This window comes from Musca autumnalis, unplaced genomic scaffold, assembly GCF_047663935.1.
Source record: "Musca autumnalis isolate F117 unplaced genomic scaffold, ASM4766393v1 scaffold_1, whole genome shotgun sequence".
Taxonomy (NCBI): Eukaryota; Metazoa; Arthropoda; class Insecta; order Diptera; family Muscidae; genus Musca; species Musca autumnalis.
In genome coordinates, this window is record NW_027411644.1 from 327,745,924 (window position 1) to 327,768,422 (window position 22,499).

The 22,499-nt window shown below is 36.9% G+C and overlaps 1 protein-coding gene across 1 annotated transcript; it reads left to right on the plus strand.

Moving 5' to 3' along the window:
- The first annotated feature begins 7,509 nt into the window (after positions 1-7,509).
- On the plus strand, positions 7,510-15,811 carry Ir87a (Ionotropic receptor 87a). Its single transcript, XM_073967008.1, has 4 exons — positions 7,510-8,425; positions 9,440-9,887; positions 14,582-15,104; positions 15,212-15,811. Exons 1-4 carry the CDS (start codon positions 7,510-7,512, stop codon positions 15,716-15,718), a joined length of 2,394 nt encoding a protein of 797 aa, XP_073823109.1. The 3' UTR covers positions 15,719-15,811.
- Positions 15,812-22,499: the final 6,688 nt, after the last annotated feature.

The following is a 22,499-nucleotide window of genomic DNA, read 5'->3' on the forward strand; positions in this document are numbered from 1 at the left end:
TATAGTCGGCCCCGCCCGACTTTGGTCCTTTCCTTACTGGTTTTATTCTCATTTCGCTTGCAGCATAACCATGTTCAGTGAAACTTACTCACCTAGATCTGTCAACTGAAACTCGAATTCCACAAGAATTATATAATTGTTTCTCTCTTACCGCATGACCAATTGAATTTCATTCATATTTAATTACCCAATTGACCAAAGCTTCCGTGTCAAATATTTTTTTTATTTTTTTATTTGTTTTTTATCATTTTTTTTTCGCAGTAGACTTTTTTGAATGTCCATTAATTTTTTTTTGGATAGATTCCATTTTGATATGCACAAAGAATTCCAAATAAGGCATGCTCAAGTTAGAAATACGGCAACATTGTCTCAAATCACTGCATTCACACAGCTTCCAGGGAGTGATGGTGGTCAAATACCTTAGTTGTTGTAATTTCATTCAATATTCAATTCAATCGATTTGTTACAACTATTATTTGACGCTGTGACAGAGTGGACATGAGCTATTATGGAATATTTTGTTTGTTTGCCTTGTGTCGAAGCTCTTTTTGCCAATACCGAAAATTTAAAACGAAAAAAAAATGTTTGGTTTGCCGATTGTAACGCCTAGCCATAAAATTATACATTGTAGAGAGATATGTATCTTTATAAAAATGAGATATACGTTTACTTCGTTCCATAATTTAATAGGGTCTGTTTATATAACTCCAAAATTCGAAATATTTATTCGTATATTTTTGCACATATTTAAATATTATTATTAAAAATTATATGTAAATATTATTTATTTGTACATATATTCTTGAATTTACTAAAGTACATATCTGGCAAGCCTTTCATTCTAACCACATTTCGATTGATTTTTTATTAGGAACAAACTTCTAACTTTGTTCTCAACTCCAAAGACATCAATCATTTTCGATTTTACTTTCAATTGAAATATAAAATTGCATTTGCAGGTTGAGACAAGTCTAGGATAACATTAAACTTTGTATTTTAGTTTGGTCACAACGGGTTTCTGTTTCTGTTGTTTTTGTTTTCTCACCTACTTTAAAATAATAACGAACGAACAAAAATCTAATATCACAACGGTCGGTGGTGTAATGAATTTCTCACTCTGCCCGCGTTGATTGTTTGCGGGTTTCCATTCTTTCAAAGGCCAAGTATAACCAGTTTGATGGCGGATTCAATTTAATATGTTTGGGACAACTCTTGGTCATTGTCTGTGGCAAAAAAATTAAATATATATTATCCAACCAAGCCTGTGTAGTGCCTGACTGACACTCCAGCATTGTTCAATGTACTCGAACTCGAACTTGTATCACCACCTAGAGAATGGATACTTAAATTAACTATAAATATAAATATCCAATATCACCTAAACTTGGTGCATAACTTTGCATAGAGACCGGCAACAAATCAAATAATTAGAGTGTACACATGAGATAGGTTGCCTGTAATTAGCCGCTCCTTTGATATGGCCAATGTGGTGGTACGTTAAGATGTTAATGGCTTAGAATGCTTAGAACTAAAATTACATTACAGCAGTAGTGGGGTCAACGTCAAAGACCCCCATCACCGCTAGTTATGGCACTTTTGGTTATATCAAACAAAAACAATGGGGGGAGCATTACCGTTATGTTTTTTGTTGCAATGTAACCAAATAAGGTTTTTTGGTAAGGTTTGCTGTTGTTGATTATTTCGTGATTTGAATTTATTTAATTTTTGGTTTCCATTAGACGAATCTTGTTTGTCAAACAAACATTTACCGCCGCAACAAAATCTAACATCAATCCCCCAAGGAGTGGCTCAATTACAGTCAACAGCAGCACAAACGATGTGCGGAGTATGAGCTGTTGCTTTTACTTAATTTTTGTTTTATTTTTTTACGCAAGGAAATGTCACAAAAACACAGAAAAGTTGGATTCGGTTAAAGAAAGACTTAAGCTCACAGAGAAAATCGAAAATAATTGAATATTTCAAATGCTAAACGTCTATGTGGGATGTTCAACTCGAGTCTGTGAAAAAATGCTCCAATACACGGGCAAAATTATATGTACACTAGGGTTATGACTTTTTGACCTTTTTTCTCAAAAATGAATGGACTTTTGCCTATTAATGACTAAAATAAATTTTATTATATTCAAGTATTGGGTGACGTAGGGGATGGAAGATATGTATCTGTTGGTATCAAATAGCAGCGAAGACGACGAAGATTCCACAGTCCCAATCCCAGAAGATGGTATTGAATGTATACCGCCCAGCCAAGATGAAGTAAGGACAGCAATAAATCGGCTGAAGAATAATAAGGCAGCAGGGGCCGATGGCTTACCAGCCGAGCTATTCAAAATCGGAGGCGACACGCTGATAAGGTGTATTCATCAGCTAGTTAGCACCATCTGGCAGGAAGAACGAGTACCCAACGATTGGAACCTGAGTATCCTGTGCCCCGTCCACAAGAAGGGAGATAAGACTGTATGCTCTAACTATAGCGGCATAAGTCTACTCCCTATTGCCTACAAGATCGTGTCAGGGATATTGAGCAAACGACTAAAGCCTATGGTCAACAAGATAATTGGACCACACCAATGCGGCTTTAGACCTGGCAAGTCAACCATTGACCAGATACTTACCCTGCGGCAAATCCTGGAGAAAACCCAAGAGATGTAGATCGACACCTACCACCTTTTTGTCGATTATAAAGCAGCCTTCGACAGCCCGCTGCGTTCAAAGGTATTCCAAGCCATGTCTGTATTTGGTATCCCCCCAAAGCTCATCCGGCTTTGTAAAATGACTTTAACTGACACCAGGTCCTCAGTTAAAATAGGAAAGAACCTCTCCGAAGAGTTTGGTACCAAAAGAGGTTTCAGACAAGGAGACAGCCTTTCGTGTGATCTCTTCAACATCCTGCTGGAAAAGGTTATACGAGAGGCAAACCTCAAAAGAAGTGGCACAAATACACCAATAGTCACATGTTACTTGCTTATGCTGATGATATAGACATCATGGGCCGATCAAAGAAGAAGAAGTAACTGATGCCTTTATAAAGGTCGAAGGAGAATCTGCTAAAGTGGGTCTGGCGGTAAACGGTGAGAAGACCAAGTTGATGGTGTCGACGCGCAATGCGTCCATTGAGCTCGGACCGACTGTGGAAGTTGGTTTCTATAATATTGAGGTAGTAAAAGACTTCGTCTACCTCGGCACCTCCGTAAACACAACAAACGACATCAGTTGTGAAATAAAAATAAGAATTGTATTGGCCAACAGATGCTACTTTGGTTTAAGTAAGCAGTTTAAAAACAAAGCCACATCTCGTCAAACAAAAATAACGCTCTACAAAACACTGATACTACCCGTGCTGATGTATGGCTCCGAAGCCTGGGTACTTGCGCAAGCAGACATGGCAGTGCTTGGTGTGTTTGAGAGAAAAATTCTTCGAAAGATCTACGGACCAATCTGCGTTGACGGTGAATATCGACGTCGCATGAACCACGAGCTGTATCTGCTATGCAACGACTTCAATATACTCGTAGTTAAACGTATCGAGATGCAGCGATTGCGTTGGCTAGGCCACATCAATCAAACAAGTGGATGATGAGATGAAAAGGCGCGGTATTCCAGAGTGCGAAGCAACAAATAGAGAGGAATGGAAATTTTTTCTTAGTTTGGCCTATGGAACAAATGTTCTGTAATGGGCCAGCTAAGCAAGTAAGTATATTCAAGTATTAACAACTTTTTATACCCTGCACCATAAAATATTCTGAACTAAAATGGAATAATTAGGTGCAAAAATTGTTCGAAAATTTCTTTAATCTGTTGGTATCTTTATATGGGGGAGAAGTTTCGGGACCTCTGAGAACTTCATATTTTTGGTGGAGAAGTTTCGGATCCACTAAGAACCTCAAATGTCAAATTTCAGATGAATTCTGAATTCTCAAACTACAGAAAATCGGGGGCACCGTTATACGGGGGCTATACGAAAACATGGACTTATGTTGACGATTTTTGGTGGAGAAGTTTCGTGACAGCTGAAAATCTTAACTGACAAATTACAGCTAGTTCGGTTAAAATTATAGCTAAAATTCTCAAAATACTGAAAATCGGGGGTACCATTAAATGGGAGCTATTCCAAAACATGGACCTATATCGATGATTTTTGGTGGAGAACTTTCTGTACCACTGAGTACCTGAAATGTTCGGTCGAACAATTTAGCTAAAATTCTCAAAATACCGAAAATCGGAGGGGTACCGTTATATGGGTGCTATTCCAAAACATGGACTTATCTCCACCATTTTGGGTACAGAAGTTTTTACATTTTGAAACTCTGTGTGCCAAATCGGAAAGTAGCGATATATGGGGGCCATATCAAAACGTGGACTTATCTTCATAATTTTTAGTAGAGGAATGTCTTGACCTCAAATGTCAAATTTCATCTAGTTCGGTTAAAAATGTAGCTAAAATCCTCAAAATACCTTAAATCGGGTGGTTCCATTATATGGGGGCTATACCAAAACGTGGACCTATATAATCCATATTTGACCTTTTGCCTATTGTTGACTAAAATAACTTTTATTCTACTACTTTTAATTGATATGATATATGAAATAAAATCATATATGATATAAAATGAAATATATGTAATGATACGATGATAAATTTAGTCAGGAACAAAAGGTTATGCCATTTTGATTATGTCATGTGGTTCCAAAGCTTATTTTTATTTATATACCTCTTCATAGTATCTTTAAAAACTTGTCAAAAAAGTACATACAGGCAGAAAAATATGAGTTCGAAATATGTTTGGATCCAAACAAAAATTTGTTTGGGACTGGTTGCAAACAAATATATGTTTGCATCCAAACATAATTTGTTTTTGTCCAAACAAATATATGTTTGCAACATTTTGTAACATATCTCAATTTTATTTGTTTGGGTACCAACATATTTTTTATGTTAGAACATATTTCTTATGTTTGTATTGTGTAATATGAGACGCAGAAGCTTTGGTGGTGCTTATGCGGCAAATACGTGTATGTGTGTTTGTTTGTTGTTAACCAACGTAGCTTTTTTTCTTCAGTGTTCTAAATACAATCGTTGAGTAAAGACGGTATAGTGAGTGAATAAATCAGTTTTTTGCGTTGTCTTAAAGAAATGGTGCTTTTTAGTAAATTAAATGCCCAATACATTTTATAATTGGAAATTTTAAAATTGAATCAAAAAGGAGAACGGAAATATTTTATTGGACAAGGAAGAAATAGCATTTAATATTGGTAATTACATCAATACATTTTTCATATACATACATACATATGTGTATTTGAACTATCGATGTACCTATTTATTACATTGTGTTATAAGGAGACAATACAGTCAGTTATTGTCGCATTGTCCCAATTTTAACTTCTGAATCTCAAAAATGGTAAAACCTACGAAAATAACATTAAGGTCAATCTTGTGGAGAATTTTCACTGCTACAACATTTGCTCTAATCCCGTTTTGATAGGGATTGCGGTTTCCGAACTAAATCGTGAAAACATAATAAAGCCCTAAAAATTTGAACTTTGACCGCCATTTATTTGAAAATCCCTTCGGCGGTTTTTTTAGTTTTTTTTTATTTTTCTCATCTATGAACTTTGTAGTTTTAGAATCCGCAAAAACTTCCCAGGTGTAATCATATTTTATTTAAAATTAGTTAAGGCGCGCCGTGTGTACCTATGTCTTTCAATAAATGCCTTTCAATAAATAACCACCATTTATAAATGTGTGTATATGTTAGAGATATCCAGTGAACGATTACTGAGAGCAAGTGAGCATACATTTCAATGGGTTTTACATTGAAATTTACGCTTCCTTGCTCTCAGTGTTTATTTTTTTGTGGCTTTTGCGTTTGTATTTGCTTGCACCCAAACATATAATTTGTTTGCACCCAAACATATAATTTGTTTGCACCCAAACATATATTTGTTTGCAGGACCCAAACCATGGTAGAACAAATACAAGGTAAAGTTAATACTACAACAAATACAACTCGAACAACAACCACAAAGGAATTTGTTTTTGTTTGTAAACCTTAGTGTCAACGTAAATGTAAACAAAACAAGGAAATGTCTATAAATTATTGGAATTTAAAAAACTAATATTTTTTCACATTTGATTGAATATTTTGGAAAACATGAATGAAAACTCGTTAGATTTTCAATTTGAATGTTTCCATATCATTCCACTAAATGCATAATTTCTCGCAGAAAGTAGAATACTTGCAAAAATGTTTCGGGTCGCTGGTAATTCATTGAAAAAAGAGAAGATGTTTCAATCATTTGCTTTTGAAAACAAAAAAGCACATGTTTATTAGGGCTTTATTCTTTTCAAGTTTAACAAAATACCACACATATTAACAAATATTGTACCGCCTCTATAAGCGATGTTTTAGTGTGCGGCATGTCGTTCGGACATGGAGGAGGTTACATGTCAATGATATGAAGCCGTCTTTATGGGAAATAGTTTTTTTTTTCTGATGAATAAATTTGTTCTTCAAAAATATATATCCCTAATATACATCGAACATAGAAATAAATACATAAAATGTCGAATGGAATTTGACACTAACACTACAACCCAGTTCAGTCAGCTGGGTATTGCTGCTACCTTTTCTTGTTCTACCATGGACCCAAACCTATGTTATGTTTGTGACTGATTGCAAGCAAATATATGTTTGCTGCAAAATGTGTTTGGGACATATCGACGCCTCCAAACAATAGTATGCTAAGTCAACTTAGCATGTTTTCAAGTGCTTTACATTTTTATATTTAACGTCCTTTTACTTAAATTCTGTCAAATTTTGGTAATGAACGGACAATCCGAACAGAAGTTATAAACAAATATTTCCTTAGCATAGTACTGAAGGTCAAAGAAATTTCCAAACTTTAAGAGCTTGTCCTGCAAAGCTCGCTTTTGAGAATTAGCAAACTATTATTTGGAGGTGTCGAACGTCCTTTAACTTAAATTCTGTCTAATTTTGGTAATGATCGATCCATCCGAACAGAAGTTATAAACAAATATTGACTTAGCATAGTACTGAAGTTAAAAAAATTTCCAAACTTTGAGAGCTTCTCCTGCAAAACTCACTTTTTAGACTTAGTATACTATTATTTGGAGGTGTCGATATGTTAGAGAGGCCATTTTTCCTCCGTGTAAGATTTTATCTAACCTTAGGTGAAAATATGATACATGGATACGAGGTTGTAAAAAAGTCATAACCCTAATGTGCACGCATGTTAGTCTCAAACCTCCTATCATTAAATAAAAAAAGTTGCACTTGATTACATCAAAGTCAACATAACCTTAACTGATATTTTCGATTTTGTCAGAATGTTTACCCAAAAACCACACAGTAAATATTTCAGTTCCACACAATTGAATTGGCACTACTAATCGATTTATACTGAAACCTGTGCGAAATCAAATACAGTTATTTAGCAACCTTCGAAGCTTCAACATTTAACTTGGACATGACAAAATATCTCTGGTTATATCTGCTGCTGTTGTGTTTCGATCTAAAATATGGCAAAGCTCAGGGTTTCGGTATGAATCTCATGAAGGTGGCCGAGGATGATCCGGGACAAATAGTTTGTACAGTGGCCTTGCTGGAGAAATATTTCCATTCCGGCGAATCACTATCGGGATCTGTACTGCATTTCACCATTACCTCGGCATCATTGCATTTACAAAAATCTTTGCTACAGGCTGCACATTCTTTGCCCCAAAATCCCTGGTCCATAGTGGTAAGGGAGTCAAACAAGCGTGGTGAGGCAGAAACGCCGAACTTCGTCCTGCACGAAAAACCTCAATGCTATTTTATGGTCATCGACAATTTGGATGATGAGGATATGGATGAAATATTTGAAAATTGGAAGCTGAGCTTGAATTGGAATCCATTGGCCCAATTTGTGGTGTATTTGTCATCGGTGGAAGAGACCACGGAAGAAATGACAGATATCATGATTGAAATCCTACTGAGTTTTATGAACAAGAAAATCTACAATGTCAATGTGATTGGACAGAATGAGGAAGAGACCTATTATTATGGCAAGTCGGTATTTCCCTACCATCCGGATAATAATTGTGGCAATCGGGTTATAACCATAGAAACATTAGATTTGTGTGATTATAAGGATACGGAGAAAGACGATGATGATGCTGATGAGGAAGAAGAGGAGAATGAGGAGGACGGAGGAGAAGAGCATTCAAATGATGACGATGAAGCTGGAAATAAAAAACCCGATGATAATGATGTGGGAAATGACGAAGACGAAGATGTTAGAGACCATGAAAGCAACAATAATAAAGTAGAGGAAAACGAGATGGAAGAATCAACTGAAAAGTCTCCTGAATCAAGCTCTCAGTCACCCAATGAATTGTCCTCTGTAAAACCAGTTATTGCTACCAAAGATATTGAAGAAACTTCTACAGAACATGAAAATGGAAATGAAACAGGCAAGGATGGTGTTAAAAATCCAGGAAATGACAAAGGGGAAGATGTATTAGGCCATGAAAACAATATTAATAAAATAGAGGATAACGACACGGAAGAATCAATTGAAAAACCCCTTGAATCATCCTCTCAATCAACCAATGAAGTGTCCTCCATAAATTCAGAAGTTACTATCAAAGATATAGAAGAAACTGCAATAGAAGATGGAACAGGAAATGAAACAGCCAATGATAATGCTGAAAATGCTGATGAAGAAAATCAATCGGAACATGAGCCTAATATTGAAACGAAAAGAAATGAGGACAATGAAGGGAACAATGACACAACTGAAAAGACACAAGAGACCTTATCCGAAACCACCAAACAAATGTCTTCGATAAAAGCCGATGAAAGTACCAAAGGAATCGAAGAAACCACAACTCCATTACCAAATGTTTTAAAATCTTTTGAAAGACCTGAAGACAACACCGAAATTTCTTTAAAAGAACCAGAAACACATGACAAATTTTCGGAAGACTTTCTATCAAAACAAGATCTTCAAAAGGTTACCTCTAAGGCCCTAGCAGAAGATGATATGACATTGGGAATTATAAAGAGTATTATCGACTACACTGTAGCACCTCGATTTCCAAATCAAGTTGAGAGAAATTTCGGTACTACTGATATAGAATTTAAATCAAATTCTTTTGAAACTTTTTCTGGCGACCTCAAAATGCAAAGAGAAACAACTTTCAAAATTCCTGATACGGATAATACAACGTTTTCGAACCTATTTGAAGCTGAAAACTCTAAAGATTACACTCCCCCATACATTAACAACAATTCCCCAGTAAATCCCCACATATTCTCTCAAGGGCCCACTACAACATCAACTCATTCCAAGCCTAAAGTAGATGATGTAGAATCCTTTAACTCGGATACATCAAACCTCCTAATTACTCAACAACATTTAACCGCAAACGACGATGATGGTCCCAAATTTTATATTGAAGAAATGTATCGAGCATTGTTTCTGGATAAATTTCCCAAAGATTTAAGCGGTTGTCCTTTGGTAGCTGCATATCGTCCTTGGGAGCCATTCATTTTTAATGAAGCTCTACATGACACACAGGCAGCAGCGAACAAAAATGAAAATCCTCCAGAAGCGAACAACAATTCCGAAAACGACTATGGCAATGATGGTGATAACTACGTGGATGATGCAGATACTACAGTGGAATCCGATTATAAGTCGTACGACGATTTCACTTCAAATGGTGGAGGTGGTATGGAAATACGTTTAAATGGCATTGAATACAAAATGATTCAAACTATTGCTGAGCGATTGCACATTAGCATCGATATGCAGGTGGAGAATACAAATGTCTATCATCTGTTTCAACAATTGATTGATGGGTAAGTTCCCTGTATTTCCTCGGCAAAGACATACAACTACAAAGATAGGAACTACGAAGGTAGGAGGTAGGAACCTAATGAGGCCTTCATACTGTAGATTTCTATTCTATAGAAGAACCCTAACGAGGTCATCTATTCCATAGAAGACCCCTAACGAGGTATTCTATTCTATAGAAGACCTTTAATGAGGTCTTCTATTCTATAGAAGACCCCTAACGAGGTCTTCTTTCTATAGAAGACCCCTAACGAGGTCTTCGTTTCTATAGAAGACCCCTAACAAGCTCTTCTATTCTGTAGAAGAACCCTAACGATGTATTCTATTCTATAGAAGACCCCTAACGAGGTTTTCTATTCTAGAGAAGACCCCTAACGAGGTTTTCTATTCTATAGAAGACCCCTACGAGTTCCTCTATTTTATAGAAGACCCCTACGAGGTCGTCTATTCTATAGAAGACCCTTAACGAGGTCTTCTATTCTATAGAAGACCCCTAACGAAGTCTTCTACTCTATAGAAAACCCTTAACGAGTTCTTCTATTCTATAGAAGACCCCTAACGAGATCTTCTATTCTATAGGAGGCCCCTAACGAGGTGTTCTATTCTATAGAAGACCCCTAACAAGGTCTTATATTTTATAGAAGTCCCCTAACGAAGTCTCTGTTTCTATAGAAGACCCCTAACGATGCCTTCTATTCTATAGAAGACCCCTAACGATGCCTTCTATTCTATAGAAGACTCCTAACGAAGTTTTCTATTCTATAGAAGACCCCTAACTAGGTCTTCTATTCCATAGAAGACCCCTAACGAGCTCTTCTATTTTATAGAAGACCCCTAACGAGCTCTTCTATTCTATAGGAGACCCCTAACGAGGTCTTCTATTCTATAGGAGACCCCTAACGAGGTCTTCTATTCTATAGAAGACCCCTAACGATCTATAGAAGACCCCTAACGATCTATAGAAGACCCCTAACGAGGTCTTCTATTCTATAGAAGACCCCTAACGAGGTCTTCTATTCTATAGAAGACCCCTAACGAGGTCTTCTATTCTATAGAAGACCCCTAACGAGGTCTTCTATTCTATAGAAGACCCCTAACGAGGTCTTCTATTCTATAGAAGACCCCTAACGAGGTCTTCTATTCTATAGAAGACCCCTAACGAGGTCTTCTATTCTATAGAAGACCCCTAACGAGGTCTTCTATTCTATAGAAGACCCCTAACGAGGTCTTCTATTCTATAGAAGACCCCTAACGAGGTCTTCTATTCTATAGAAGACCCCTAACGAGGTCTTCTATTCTATAGAAGACCCCTAACGAGGTCTTCTATTCTATAGAAGACCCCTAACGAGGTCTTCTATTCTATAGAAGACCCCTAACGAGGTCTTCTATTCTATAGAAGACCCCTAACGAGGTCTTCTATTCTATAGAAGACCCCTAACGAGGTCTTCTATTCTATAGAAGACCCCTAACGAGGTCTTCTATTCTATAGAAGACCCCTAACGAGGTCTTCTATTCTATAGAAGACCCCTAACGAGGTCTTCTATTCTATAGAAGACCCCTAACGAGGTCTTCTATTCTATAGAAGACCCCTAACGAGGTCTTCTATTCTATAGAAGACCCCTAACGAGGTCTTCTATTCTATAGAAGACCCCTAACGAGGTTTTCTATTCTATAGAAGACCCCTACGAGTTCCTCTATTTTATAGAAGACCCCTACGAGGTCGTCTATTCTATAGAAGACCCTTAACGAGGTCTTCTATTCTATAGAAGACCCCTAACGAAGTCTTCTACTCTATAGAAGACCCTTAACGAGTTCTTCTATTCTATAGAAGACCCCTAACGAGATCTTCTATTCTATAGGAGGCCCCTAACGAGGTGTTCTATTCTATAGAAGACCCCTAACAAGGTCTTATATTTTATAGAAGTCCCCTAACGAAGTCTTCTACTCTATAGAAGACCCTTAACGAGTTCTTCTATTCTATAGAAGACCCCTAACGAGATCTTCTATTCTATAGAAGACCCCTAACGAGGTTTTTTATTCTATAGAAGACCCCTACGAGTTCCTCTATTTTATAGAAGACCCCTACGAGGTCGTCTATTCTATAGAAGACCCTTAACGAGGTCTTCTATTCTATAGAAGACCCTTAACGAGGTCTTCTATTCTATAGAAGACCCCTAACGAGATCTTCTATTCTATAGGAGGCCCCTAACGAGGTGTTCTATTCTATAGAAGACCCTTAACGAGGTCTTCTATTCTATAGAAGACCCCTAACGAAGTCTTCTACTCTATAGAAGACCCTTAACGAGTTCTTCTATTCTATAGAAGACCCCTAACGATCTATAGAAGACCCCTAACGATCTATAGAAGACCCCTAACGAGGTCTTCTATTCTATAGAAGACCCCTAACGAGGTCTTCTATTCTATAGAAGACCCCTAACGAGGTCTTCTATTCTATAGAAGACCCCTAATGAGGTCTTCTATTCTATAGAAGACCCTAACGAGGTCTTCTTTCTATAGAAGACCCCTAACAAGCTCTTCTATTCTGTAGAAGACCCCTAACAAGCTCTTCTATTCTGTAGAAGAACCCTAACGATGTATTCTATTCTATAGAAGACCCCTAACGAGGTTTTCTATTCTAGAGAAGACCCCTAACGAGGTTTTCTATTCTATAGAAGACCCCTACGAGTTCCTCTATTTTATAGAAGACCCCTACGAGGTCGTCTATTCTATAGAAGACCCTTAACGAGGTCTTCTATTCTATAGAAGACCCCTAACGAAGTCTTCTACTCTATAGAAGACCCTTAACGAGTTCTTCTATTCTATAGAAGACCCCTAACGAGATCTTCTATTCTATAGGAGGCCCCTAACGAGGTGTTCTATTCTATAGAAGACCCCTAACAAGGTCTTATATTTTATAGAAGTCCCCTAACGAAGTCTTCTACTCTATAGAAGACCCTTAACGAGTTCTTCTATTCTATAGAAGACCCCTAACGAGATGTTCTATTCTATAGAAGACCCCTAACGAGGTTTTTTATTCTATAGAAGACCCCTACGAGTTCCTCTATTTTATAGAAGACCCCTACGAGGTCGTCTATTCTATAGAAGACCCTTAACGAGGTCTTCTATTCTATAGAAGACCCTTAACGAGGTCTTCTATTCTATAGAAGACCCCTAACGAGATCTTCTATTCTATAGGAGGCCCCTAACGAGGTGTTCTATTCTATAGAAGACCCTTAACGAGGTCTTCTATTCTATAGAAGACCCCTAACGAAGTCTTCTACTCTATAGAAGACCCTTAACGAGTTCTTCTATTCTATAGAAGACCCCTAACGATCTATAGAAGACCCCTAACGATCTATAGAAGACCCCTAACGAGGTCTTCTATTCTATAGAAGACCCCTAACGAGGTCTTCTATTCTATAGAAGACCCCTAACGAGGTCTTCTATTCTATAGAAGACCCCTAACGAGGTCTTCTATTCTATAGAAGACCCCTAACGAGGTCTTCTATTCTATAGAAGACCCCTAACGAGGTCTTCTATTCTATAGAAGACCCCTAATGAGGTCTTCTATTCTATAGAAGACCCTAACGAGGTCTTCTTTCTATAGAAGACCCCTAACAAGCTCTTCTATTCTGTAGAAGACCCCTAACAAGCTCTTCTATTCTGTAGAAGAACCCTAACGATGTATTCTATTCTATAGAAGACCCCTAACGAGGTTTTCTATTCTAGAGAAGACCCCTAACGAGGTTTTCTATTCTATAGAAGACCCCTACGAGTTCCTCTATTTTATAGAAGACCCCTACGAGGTCGTCTATTCTATAGAAGACCCTTAACGAGGTCTTCTATTCTATAGAAGACCCCTAACGAAGTCTTCTACTCTATAGAAGACCCTTAACGAGTTCTTCTATTCTATAGAAGACCCCTAACGAGATCTTCTATTCTATAGGAGGCCCCTAACGAGGTGTTCTATTCTATAGAAGACCCCTAACAAGGTCTTATATTTTATAGAAGTCCCCTAACGAAGTCTCTGTTTCTATAGAAGACCCCTAACGATGCCTTCTATTCTATAGAAGACTCCTAACGAAGTTTTCTATTCTATAGAAGACCCCTAACAAGGTCTTATATTCTATAGAAGCTCCCTACGAGGTCTTCTTTTCTATAGGAGACCCCTAACGATGTTTTCTGTTCTAAAGAAGACCCCCCAAACTAGGTCTCCAATCTATAGAAGGCGCCTACCAAGATCTTCTGTTCTATAGAAGCCCCTACCGTGGTCTTCTGTTCTTTAGAAAATCCCTACAGCGTTCTTCTGTTCTATTAACTACCCCTAACGAGGTCTTCTATTCTATAGAAGACACCTACAAAGGTCAACTGTTCTATAGGAGACCCCCAACGAGGTCTTCTGTTAAATGGAAGAAGACCCCTACCAAGGTCTTCTGTTCTATAAAAGACCCCTAACGAGGTATTCTTCTATAGAAGACACCTACCAAGTTCTTCAGTTCTATAGGAGACCCCTTTTGAGGTCTTCTGTTATATAGAAGACCCCTAACGAGCTCATCTACTCTATAGAAGACCTCTACTGACTCCTCTGCTCTATAGATTACCCCTACCAAGGTCTTCTGTTCTATAGAACACTTTATAGTTCAATGTCTTTTTCTTCGTTCGGTTATTTAGTAAGTATTTATAATTTGTATTCCTTCAGGGACATTGAAATGGTAATCGGTGGCATAGATGAGGATCCCAGCATAAGTCAATATGTGTCCAGTACAGTACCATATCTACAAGATGACCTGACCTGGTGTGTTGCCAAGGCTAGGCGTGCACACAATCTATTCAATTTCATGACAACCTTTGACACCACAGCTTGGCTACTTACCGTTCTCTTCATACTTACCGCCTCCTTTGGCATAGCCATGTCGCAAAAATTCCTCAGACTTCGCCTGCACATTATGAAAAGCTATTTCAGCATCAACATATATGTTATGGGCGTTATACTAAGTCAAGCGGTAAGTTTGCCGCGCATACCTACCAGTCTACAGCTATGCTTTGGCACCACTTTCTTTATGGGTCTAATATTCAGCAATGTTTATCAAAGTTTTCTAATAAGTACCCTTACAACACCCAAATCATCCTATCAAATAAGTCACATCGAAGAGATTTATGCCAATCGTATGAACGTCATGGGTAGTGTGGACAATGTGCGTCATTTGAGTAAGGAAGGAGAGGTAAGTAAAGAAGTCCTTCATTTGGCATTTTGTGGGGAAATCAATCAAACCAAATATTACAAATTTAATTGATCTCTCTTTTAACCTCCCACCTCCCTTATCTGCAGACCTTTCGTTATGTTCGCGAACATTTTCACATGTGCTACAACATTGAAGAATGCCTGCACCGTGCCGCTGTTGATCCCAAATTAGCTGTGGCCGTTTCACGACAACATTCCTTCTACAATCCCCGCATACCCAGAGACAATCTCTACTGTTTCGATCGCAATGAGAACATCTATGTCTATTTGGTGACCATGTTGTTGCCGAAAAAGTTCCATTTGCTGCATAAAATCAATCCTGTCATCCAGCACATCATTGAGTCGGGCCATTTGCACAAATGGGGACGAGATTTGGATATGCGTCGCAAAATTGTCGAAGAAATCCAACGGGCTCATGAGGAGCCATTTAAAAGCCTTACCTTGAATCAGGTTATTGGGCCGTTTGCTTTGAATTTCATCTTGCAATTGTTTGCTCTGTTGGTGTTTGGAATGGAACTTTTAGTCCATTGGCTGGTGGTGCGTCGTAGGACAAGGTTGAAGATCGCTAAATATCTGCACAAAAAGTTCCTCTGAAGATCAGGATGAACCTTTGAAGAAACTAAATAGGAGTCCATGGGAATATATTTGAGCACGGCGTCATAATGTAAACATGATAATATATGTATGTATCTGATATCTCCGCTATTTGCACCAATCCGAAAGTTATATCACAAAACTGCATCTAAAATAAATTAAATGTGTAATTAGTAAAAATCGTAAACGTATATTATGTGTGTCTGGTTACTTTCAAGTTATCGCAAGAAGAAATTTCTCCTGCAAGAACTTGCAATCTCAGTGAAGAACTTTCCCCACAGTGCGTTAACAGATGAATTTCTGTAGGTCCGTATTTACATTAGGCAATTCTTCTTGCGGCAATTGTCAGTTTGTTGGTGAGAGAGGATGATGAGAGGCAAAGGGTTACCATATGCCTCACCTCTCTCTCCAACAAACTGACAATTGCCGCTAGGAAAATTGCCTAATATAAATATGGACTAAGAGTTTGTATAAACGTTTGAATAACCTGACAGATCTATTTTTGTGTTAGTAACAGTGGGCAAAAACATCATTATGAATGTATATCCTCGTTGTTCGGGGAATCATGTCGCGTTGCTTCTCTTTATCACCGCTAATGCAGTGAAATTACGTCCCCACATTGTCTGTGTGCGTAGATATGGAATGCTTTTATTTCGACACATGGGACATCGATGGCTAGTGTCAACTACTTCTAAGCTGTGATTCGATATGTGCCTTGATTTGTGTAATATCAGCCTAGGCAAAGTGTTTCAAGCTTTATTAAAATTAAAAAATTGGAGGGTTGCGTTAAAATGTCACAAAGAAATAGTAAGGCATGTTTCGGAAAAAAAACTTTATAATAGGCTCGAAGAATGGTAGAATCAACTGGTCATGCAATATCCGAAGTTACCTTTATGAAGGAGCTATGTGAATTGATATGTCAATTTTCGGACTTAAACTAAGTTTGGAAGAATATAAGCCGTACAATTTTGGGGGACTTTGGTCGTTATTTCGAGAAATATGGAAATGTTGTTTTTTTTTTTTTTAAACTCCCATGGTTGTTGTTTTAAAACAACTAATTTATTAGTTAAAAAGAAAAAGTTCTCATGGAGCTTGTTTCTTTTCTTATATTTCGAGCCAACGACTGATGTTTGGTTATAAACAGTTTTTTGTTTTTTTTTTTTTTAGAAGAAGTTATTGAAAAATAACTTCGGGGGAGAATATCCGCAAACAGGAAAAAATGGAACTCTGATGAGTTTCTAAGGCGAGAAAGGAAACTACAGTCTTCCCTACCTTACCCCAACAAACAAAATTGCAAAAGTTATCCCAAGAAAAAATGACACCAATGTTCTGTTAAATTTAAAATATTGTTCAATGTTCACAACATCGCCAATTTAGAAAAATTTAGAATATTGTCCCACGTTCACAATACCGCCTCTAATCGTTCCCACTACCAACGATACCAAAATTAATACTTTTCGTACACTTATATTAGTTTGAATTCCAATAACCATCTTCTTATCTAAGACTATTACAGTTGATATTAAAATCACTGAACAAATTTAGAACGATTTAGTTCTTTTTGTACACTTATAGTACATATTTTCAAAGCTACCTGCTTAGCTCATTCGTAAATACCAGTAGGGTCCTTAATATAATATTTCAGCTTTATCCTGTCACCCAATACCAAATTGTACCTAATTATTACCATTTAATACTTTTCGTAAGCGTATAGTTCCGATTTTCAAACCCGACTTTGCATCTCCACTCCAAACAACAACAACAACTTTCCTTGATATTTATTTCACCCAATACCAAATTATTACCATTTAGTACTTTCTTCAAACCTACACATCCACAGTGACCTTAATGCTAAATGTAATACTTCACCCAATAGGACACACTTCAAAATAACCTCTTATCTCAACCATAAACATCAACAGTGAATCACATTTAACATTTCAGAAATTTAGTACCATTTAGTACAATTTGTACGCTAATTACCAAAACGACCTTATCTCAATCCTACACACCAAGACTGACCCAAATACTAATCCAATACCAAATTGAACCATATTTGGTACTTTTGGTACACCTATTTACAAATCGACCTCCCTATATCAATGCTTCACACTTAAAGTGGCTCTAATACCAAATTTCAGAATTATTGCTCTATCCTTTCACCCAAATTTAGCACTTTTACCAAATTTTGTACCATTTAGTACTATTCCTACACATTTGTACGAACCACTTACTTCTCTTTTTTTCTTGAACCTAACTGAAACTTCCAGCTCCATTCGTTAAAAAATACATCTTTTAGCAAATTGTGTACCATCTTGTACTTATCGTACACATAAGTGTATGTACCTTTCTAAAGCCACTTCCTTTGTCAACCCTACTTTTCAAACTTAATTTTCATCCCAATTTTTTAAATTTTGGCTCGATCCGTTCACAATGGTACCAAATTTAGTACATTATAGTACTTTTCGTAAACTTATAGTTGGAATTTATAATCAAATCTTACAATCCGTCTGCCACCCCTTTTCCAATTTTCAGAAATCTAGCGCCACGAATACATAAAGGGTAACATTTTTAGTACTTTTCGAGCTCTTCCAGTACGAATATCGAAAAACACCTCCACCCCAAGAGTGACCCTCACCCCAAATTGCAAGTTTTTAGCTTTAGTCATTTCGCCTGGGCATTGATGAATCAGTCAGTCACTCCACCATCCCACAATGGATTCTTCATATCAATTAGTGCACCCCGATTCATGATATGGGTCCTACTTTTTATGGCTGAAATACTTGCCAACTTTATGTGTTTTTTCGCCATGCTTAAAAAATTGAACTACATCTGGGACTCCCTTGTTATACCCTCAGCATTTATGCATACGGGCAAAATGTGCCTCATCGAAATAATGGTTTTAGACCCCAAGCATTTTTGGACGAAATCCATTTCAGACAATTTGGAGTTGATTTAGCAATGTCCGTCCGTCTGTCTGGCTGGCTGGAGCGCACGATAACTCTCGAATGGATCAACCGATTCGGTTCAAAATTTGGCTTTCGTAATATTTTGCTCAAACTTAGTTTAAGTTCGAAGATGGGCTATATCGGTCTACTCCTTCCGGTACCTCCCCCACAAAAGTTCGAAAATGTTCGGAAAATTTGTGCGCACGATAACTCTTGAAGGAAGTAACCGATTTGATCCATACTTAGCACATCGTGAAATTTCTACCCTACTTATATGAGGTTCCAATATGGACTCAATCGGTCCACTCCTTCGGGTACCTCCCACACAAAATTTCGGATAAGTTCAGATTAGGACTTGCTCTCCAATCGCTTTGATTTTTGTTGCAACAACTTGTATTCACTACCCCCCATACGACGGTATAAGTTTCATTAGGAGCACTATAACTCTTGAAGGGAGTGACCGATGTAATCCATACATTGCACATCCTAATATATCTACCAGATATAGATCAGGTTCAAATATGGTCTATATTTGTATATTCCTTCTGGTATCTCTCACACAAAATTTCGGATAAGTTCACTTTAAGACCTTCTCTCGAATCACTTTGATTTTTGTTGAAGCGATTTGTATTCGCTACCTCCATTACTACGGTAAAAGTTTTTTCAGGGGCAAGTCCATATGTCTTGGGAAAACAGCCCGAAATGTGTAAAAAAAACCCATATGTCACTATATGTGGCGGTCGGAGAGCAGGATCGCTCTCGAACTGTTCAACCGATTTAGTCCAAAATTTGGTCTTCGTCATATTATATCCAAACTTAGTTTCATGGGGCAATACCGGTCCACAACTTCCGGTACTTCTCCCCAATATTAAAAAAGTGTCACTAAAATGCTAGGACGATATGACTTGAATGGGGCAACCAATTTGATCCAAACTTTGGATCTCCTAATATTTTGTCAAAATTTAGTTTAACTTTTAAAATAGTCCTCCCTAAGGGTACCTCCGCCACAAAAGTTCAACATTTGTGTCTTAGTGCAGTTAATTCCTAATCCACATTTTTGTCGGCAAGTTCAAATGTCCAAAAAGGGCCACAAAATTCTGAAGAAATCTAAAATACAATCGATCTGTCCGTAGGTGAAGTTTCACTTTATATTGGCTGAGGGTATATATATGTCGGCAAAGCCGACTGACACTTTTTTACTTGTTGTTTTACAACTTTAAGGTAATTATCTCGGGAACTATCGACTTACCCCCGAAAGCAATTACACTGTCGAAGAGCCCGATATAATCACACTTGATTAAAGCGTGAGGGAATTATTACGATGTGCAAAGGTTGAACCAATATGCCAATCCCTCCTTTCAATTGTTTTCGTGATCAGCAGGCGTTTTAGTTGTGAAGGTACCCGAAGGATTGGACCGTTTGGGAACATAATCTATGTTTTAGCAATATGTTACGCGTTGCGAAGTTTGAACCAAATCTAATGCATTGGAGAGTTATAGGATTTACCAGATAGACAAATGGACAGGACTAAATCGACTCCAAATTGTCTGAAACTGATTACGTCCCAACAAAATTGCGCTCTAAAACCATTATTACGATGATACACCATTTTGATCGTATCAAAGTGTACACTCGGTGTGCCTTAACCAAATTTAAATGGAAGGTGCTTACACCTGGGACGTTTTTGCAGATGCTGAAACTACAATGCTCATAGATTAGAAATATCAAGAAACAAAAAGTCGCCGGATGGATTTACGAATAAATCGCGATTTAAGTACACATTTTTATGGGTCCTTTAGGTTTTCACAATATTGCTTGGAAACCGCGAGTCCTGTGTAAATAGGCCGAAAGAAAATGTTGCAGCTGTTAAAATTCTCCACAAGATTGACCTTTATGATATTTTCGAAGGTTTTACCGTCTTTGAGATATAGAAGTTCAAATTGAGACAATGTACTGACTGCATCGCCTCCTTATAAAAAAATATGATGCTCAGTGCGCTTTAACTAACTTTTGATGAAAACCGCTTACACATGGGAAGATTTCGCGGATTTTGAAACAGGAATGTTCATAGATAAGAAAAATAAAAAACAGAAAAAATCGCCGTAGGGATTTTTAAATAAATCGCGATCAAAATTCACAATTTTAGGGTTTGTTAGCTTTTCACGATTTTGCTTGGAAACCGCAAGTCGTATCGAAATGAGTCTAAAGAAAATGTTGTAGCTGTGAAAATTCTCTACAAGAGTGACCTTTAGGTTTTTTCGTAGGTTTTACCATTTTTGACATATAGAGGTTAAGTTCAAATTTTTAGGTTTTTATCTTAAGACATCAAGATTTTGCTTGGAAACCGCAAGTCATATCAAAATGGGACTAACGAAAATGTTTAAGCTGTGAAAATTCTCTACAAGATTGGATGATTTATTTTTTCCTAGGTTGTACCATTTTCGAGATATATATGTTTAATTTGGGAAATTGCAGTAATGGCATTGTTTTATAAGGAGACGATACAGTTAGTGCATTGTCTCAATTTGAACTTCTATATCTCAAAGACGGTAAAACCTACGAAAATATCATGAAGGTCAGTCTTGTGGAGAATTTTCACAGCAACAATATTTTCTTTAGGCCCATTTACATAGGAATCGCGGTTTCCAAGAAAAACGTGAAAACCTAAAGAACCCCTAAAAATGTGAACTTAAATCGCGATTTATTTGAAAATCCCTCCGGTTTTTTTTTTTTTTTTTTGTTTCTTGATATTTCTCATCTATGAGCATTGTAGCTTCAGAATCTGCAAAAACTCCCCAGGTGTAAGCAACTTCCATTTAAAATTAGTTAAGGCGCACCGTGTACATTTATACCATAGCAGCAACAACTTGGAGTCATTGCCATTGATGTACCCACAAAGAGATAATCCAAATATTTATGTAAATGATGTGCATGTTGATGTTGCTATTCGAATCCACAGCATTTAAATATGTTCGTTAAAAATATGAATAATGAATATAAAAATCATAGTTGCATTTAACATTATATTTTTCACAACTTTGCAAAAAACAAAAATAAGTGAAAACGGCGTTTTGGTTAAATAATCTGGCTTGAACCGCAAAATACCGACAATCGAATAACCGAAACAAATGTTAACACATTACAAAGTAATGTATACAAACTAGGATGTCCATAGCTATACTTTTAGAAAATGCAGAACTAAAATTACAGAGCGTACAACTTTCTTTTTCGCCCAAATTTGAATACAGTCTGGTGTAGAGGATCTTCAAGCATTATTCTTCTTCCTCATAAACACGCAAAATTTAAATTTATGATTCTGATATTTGTAGTTATTTGTGTATGTAGTTAACGACCGATTCGACGACCAATTTCGATTGAAAACAAGTCGGTAATCGAAATATTGGTCCTTGACCCACATTTTCTGATACCGATTTTATTATTTGAATGAACTATGAGTATAGGGATAAACTAATTAGCCATCTACTATAACCGTTTCATATTTGTTTACTTTTATTTTTTATTTAATAATATCAGAATCGAAATTATACGGACTGTTTTTATCGACAGGCTTTAAAGTTTGCTTTATTTATTCTGGCCAGGATAAAATAAGGATACAATTATTGAGAAATGTGTGATCTGTTGGAAAAATATTTACAGTACTGAAACCGTTGAAGTTTTATGTATATTTTATTTAACTTGTGACAGAAAATGTTTAAATAACTTATTTTTATTTATATTGTTTTTGTTTTACTTTATACTGCAACAACGAAACATTTTTGAAGTATAATGCAAAAGTTTGATCAAATCACGAGGCACAAAATGTATATTATTAT

Coding starts and splice junctions, on each gene's coding strand:
- Ir87a (XM_073967008.1), top strand. CDS start 7,510: ATGACAAAATATCTCTGGTTATATCTGCTGCTGTTGTGTTTCGATCTA. Junction 9,888..14,581: donor TTTCAACAATTGATTGATGG/GTAAGTTCCCTG, acceptor GTATTCCTTCAG/GGACATTGAAATGGTAATCG. Junction 15,105..15,211: donor ATTTGAGTAAGGAAGGAGAG/GTAAGTAAAGAA, acceptor CCTTATCTGCAG/ACCTTTCGTTATGTTCGCGA.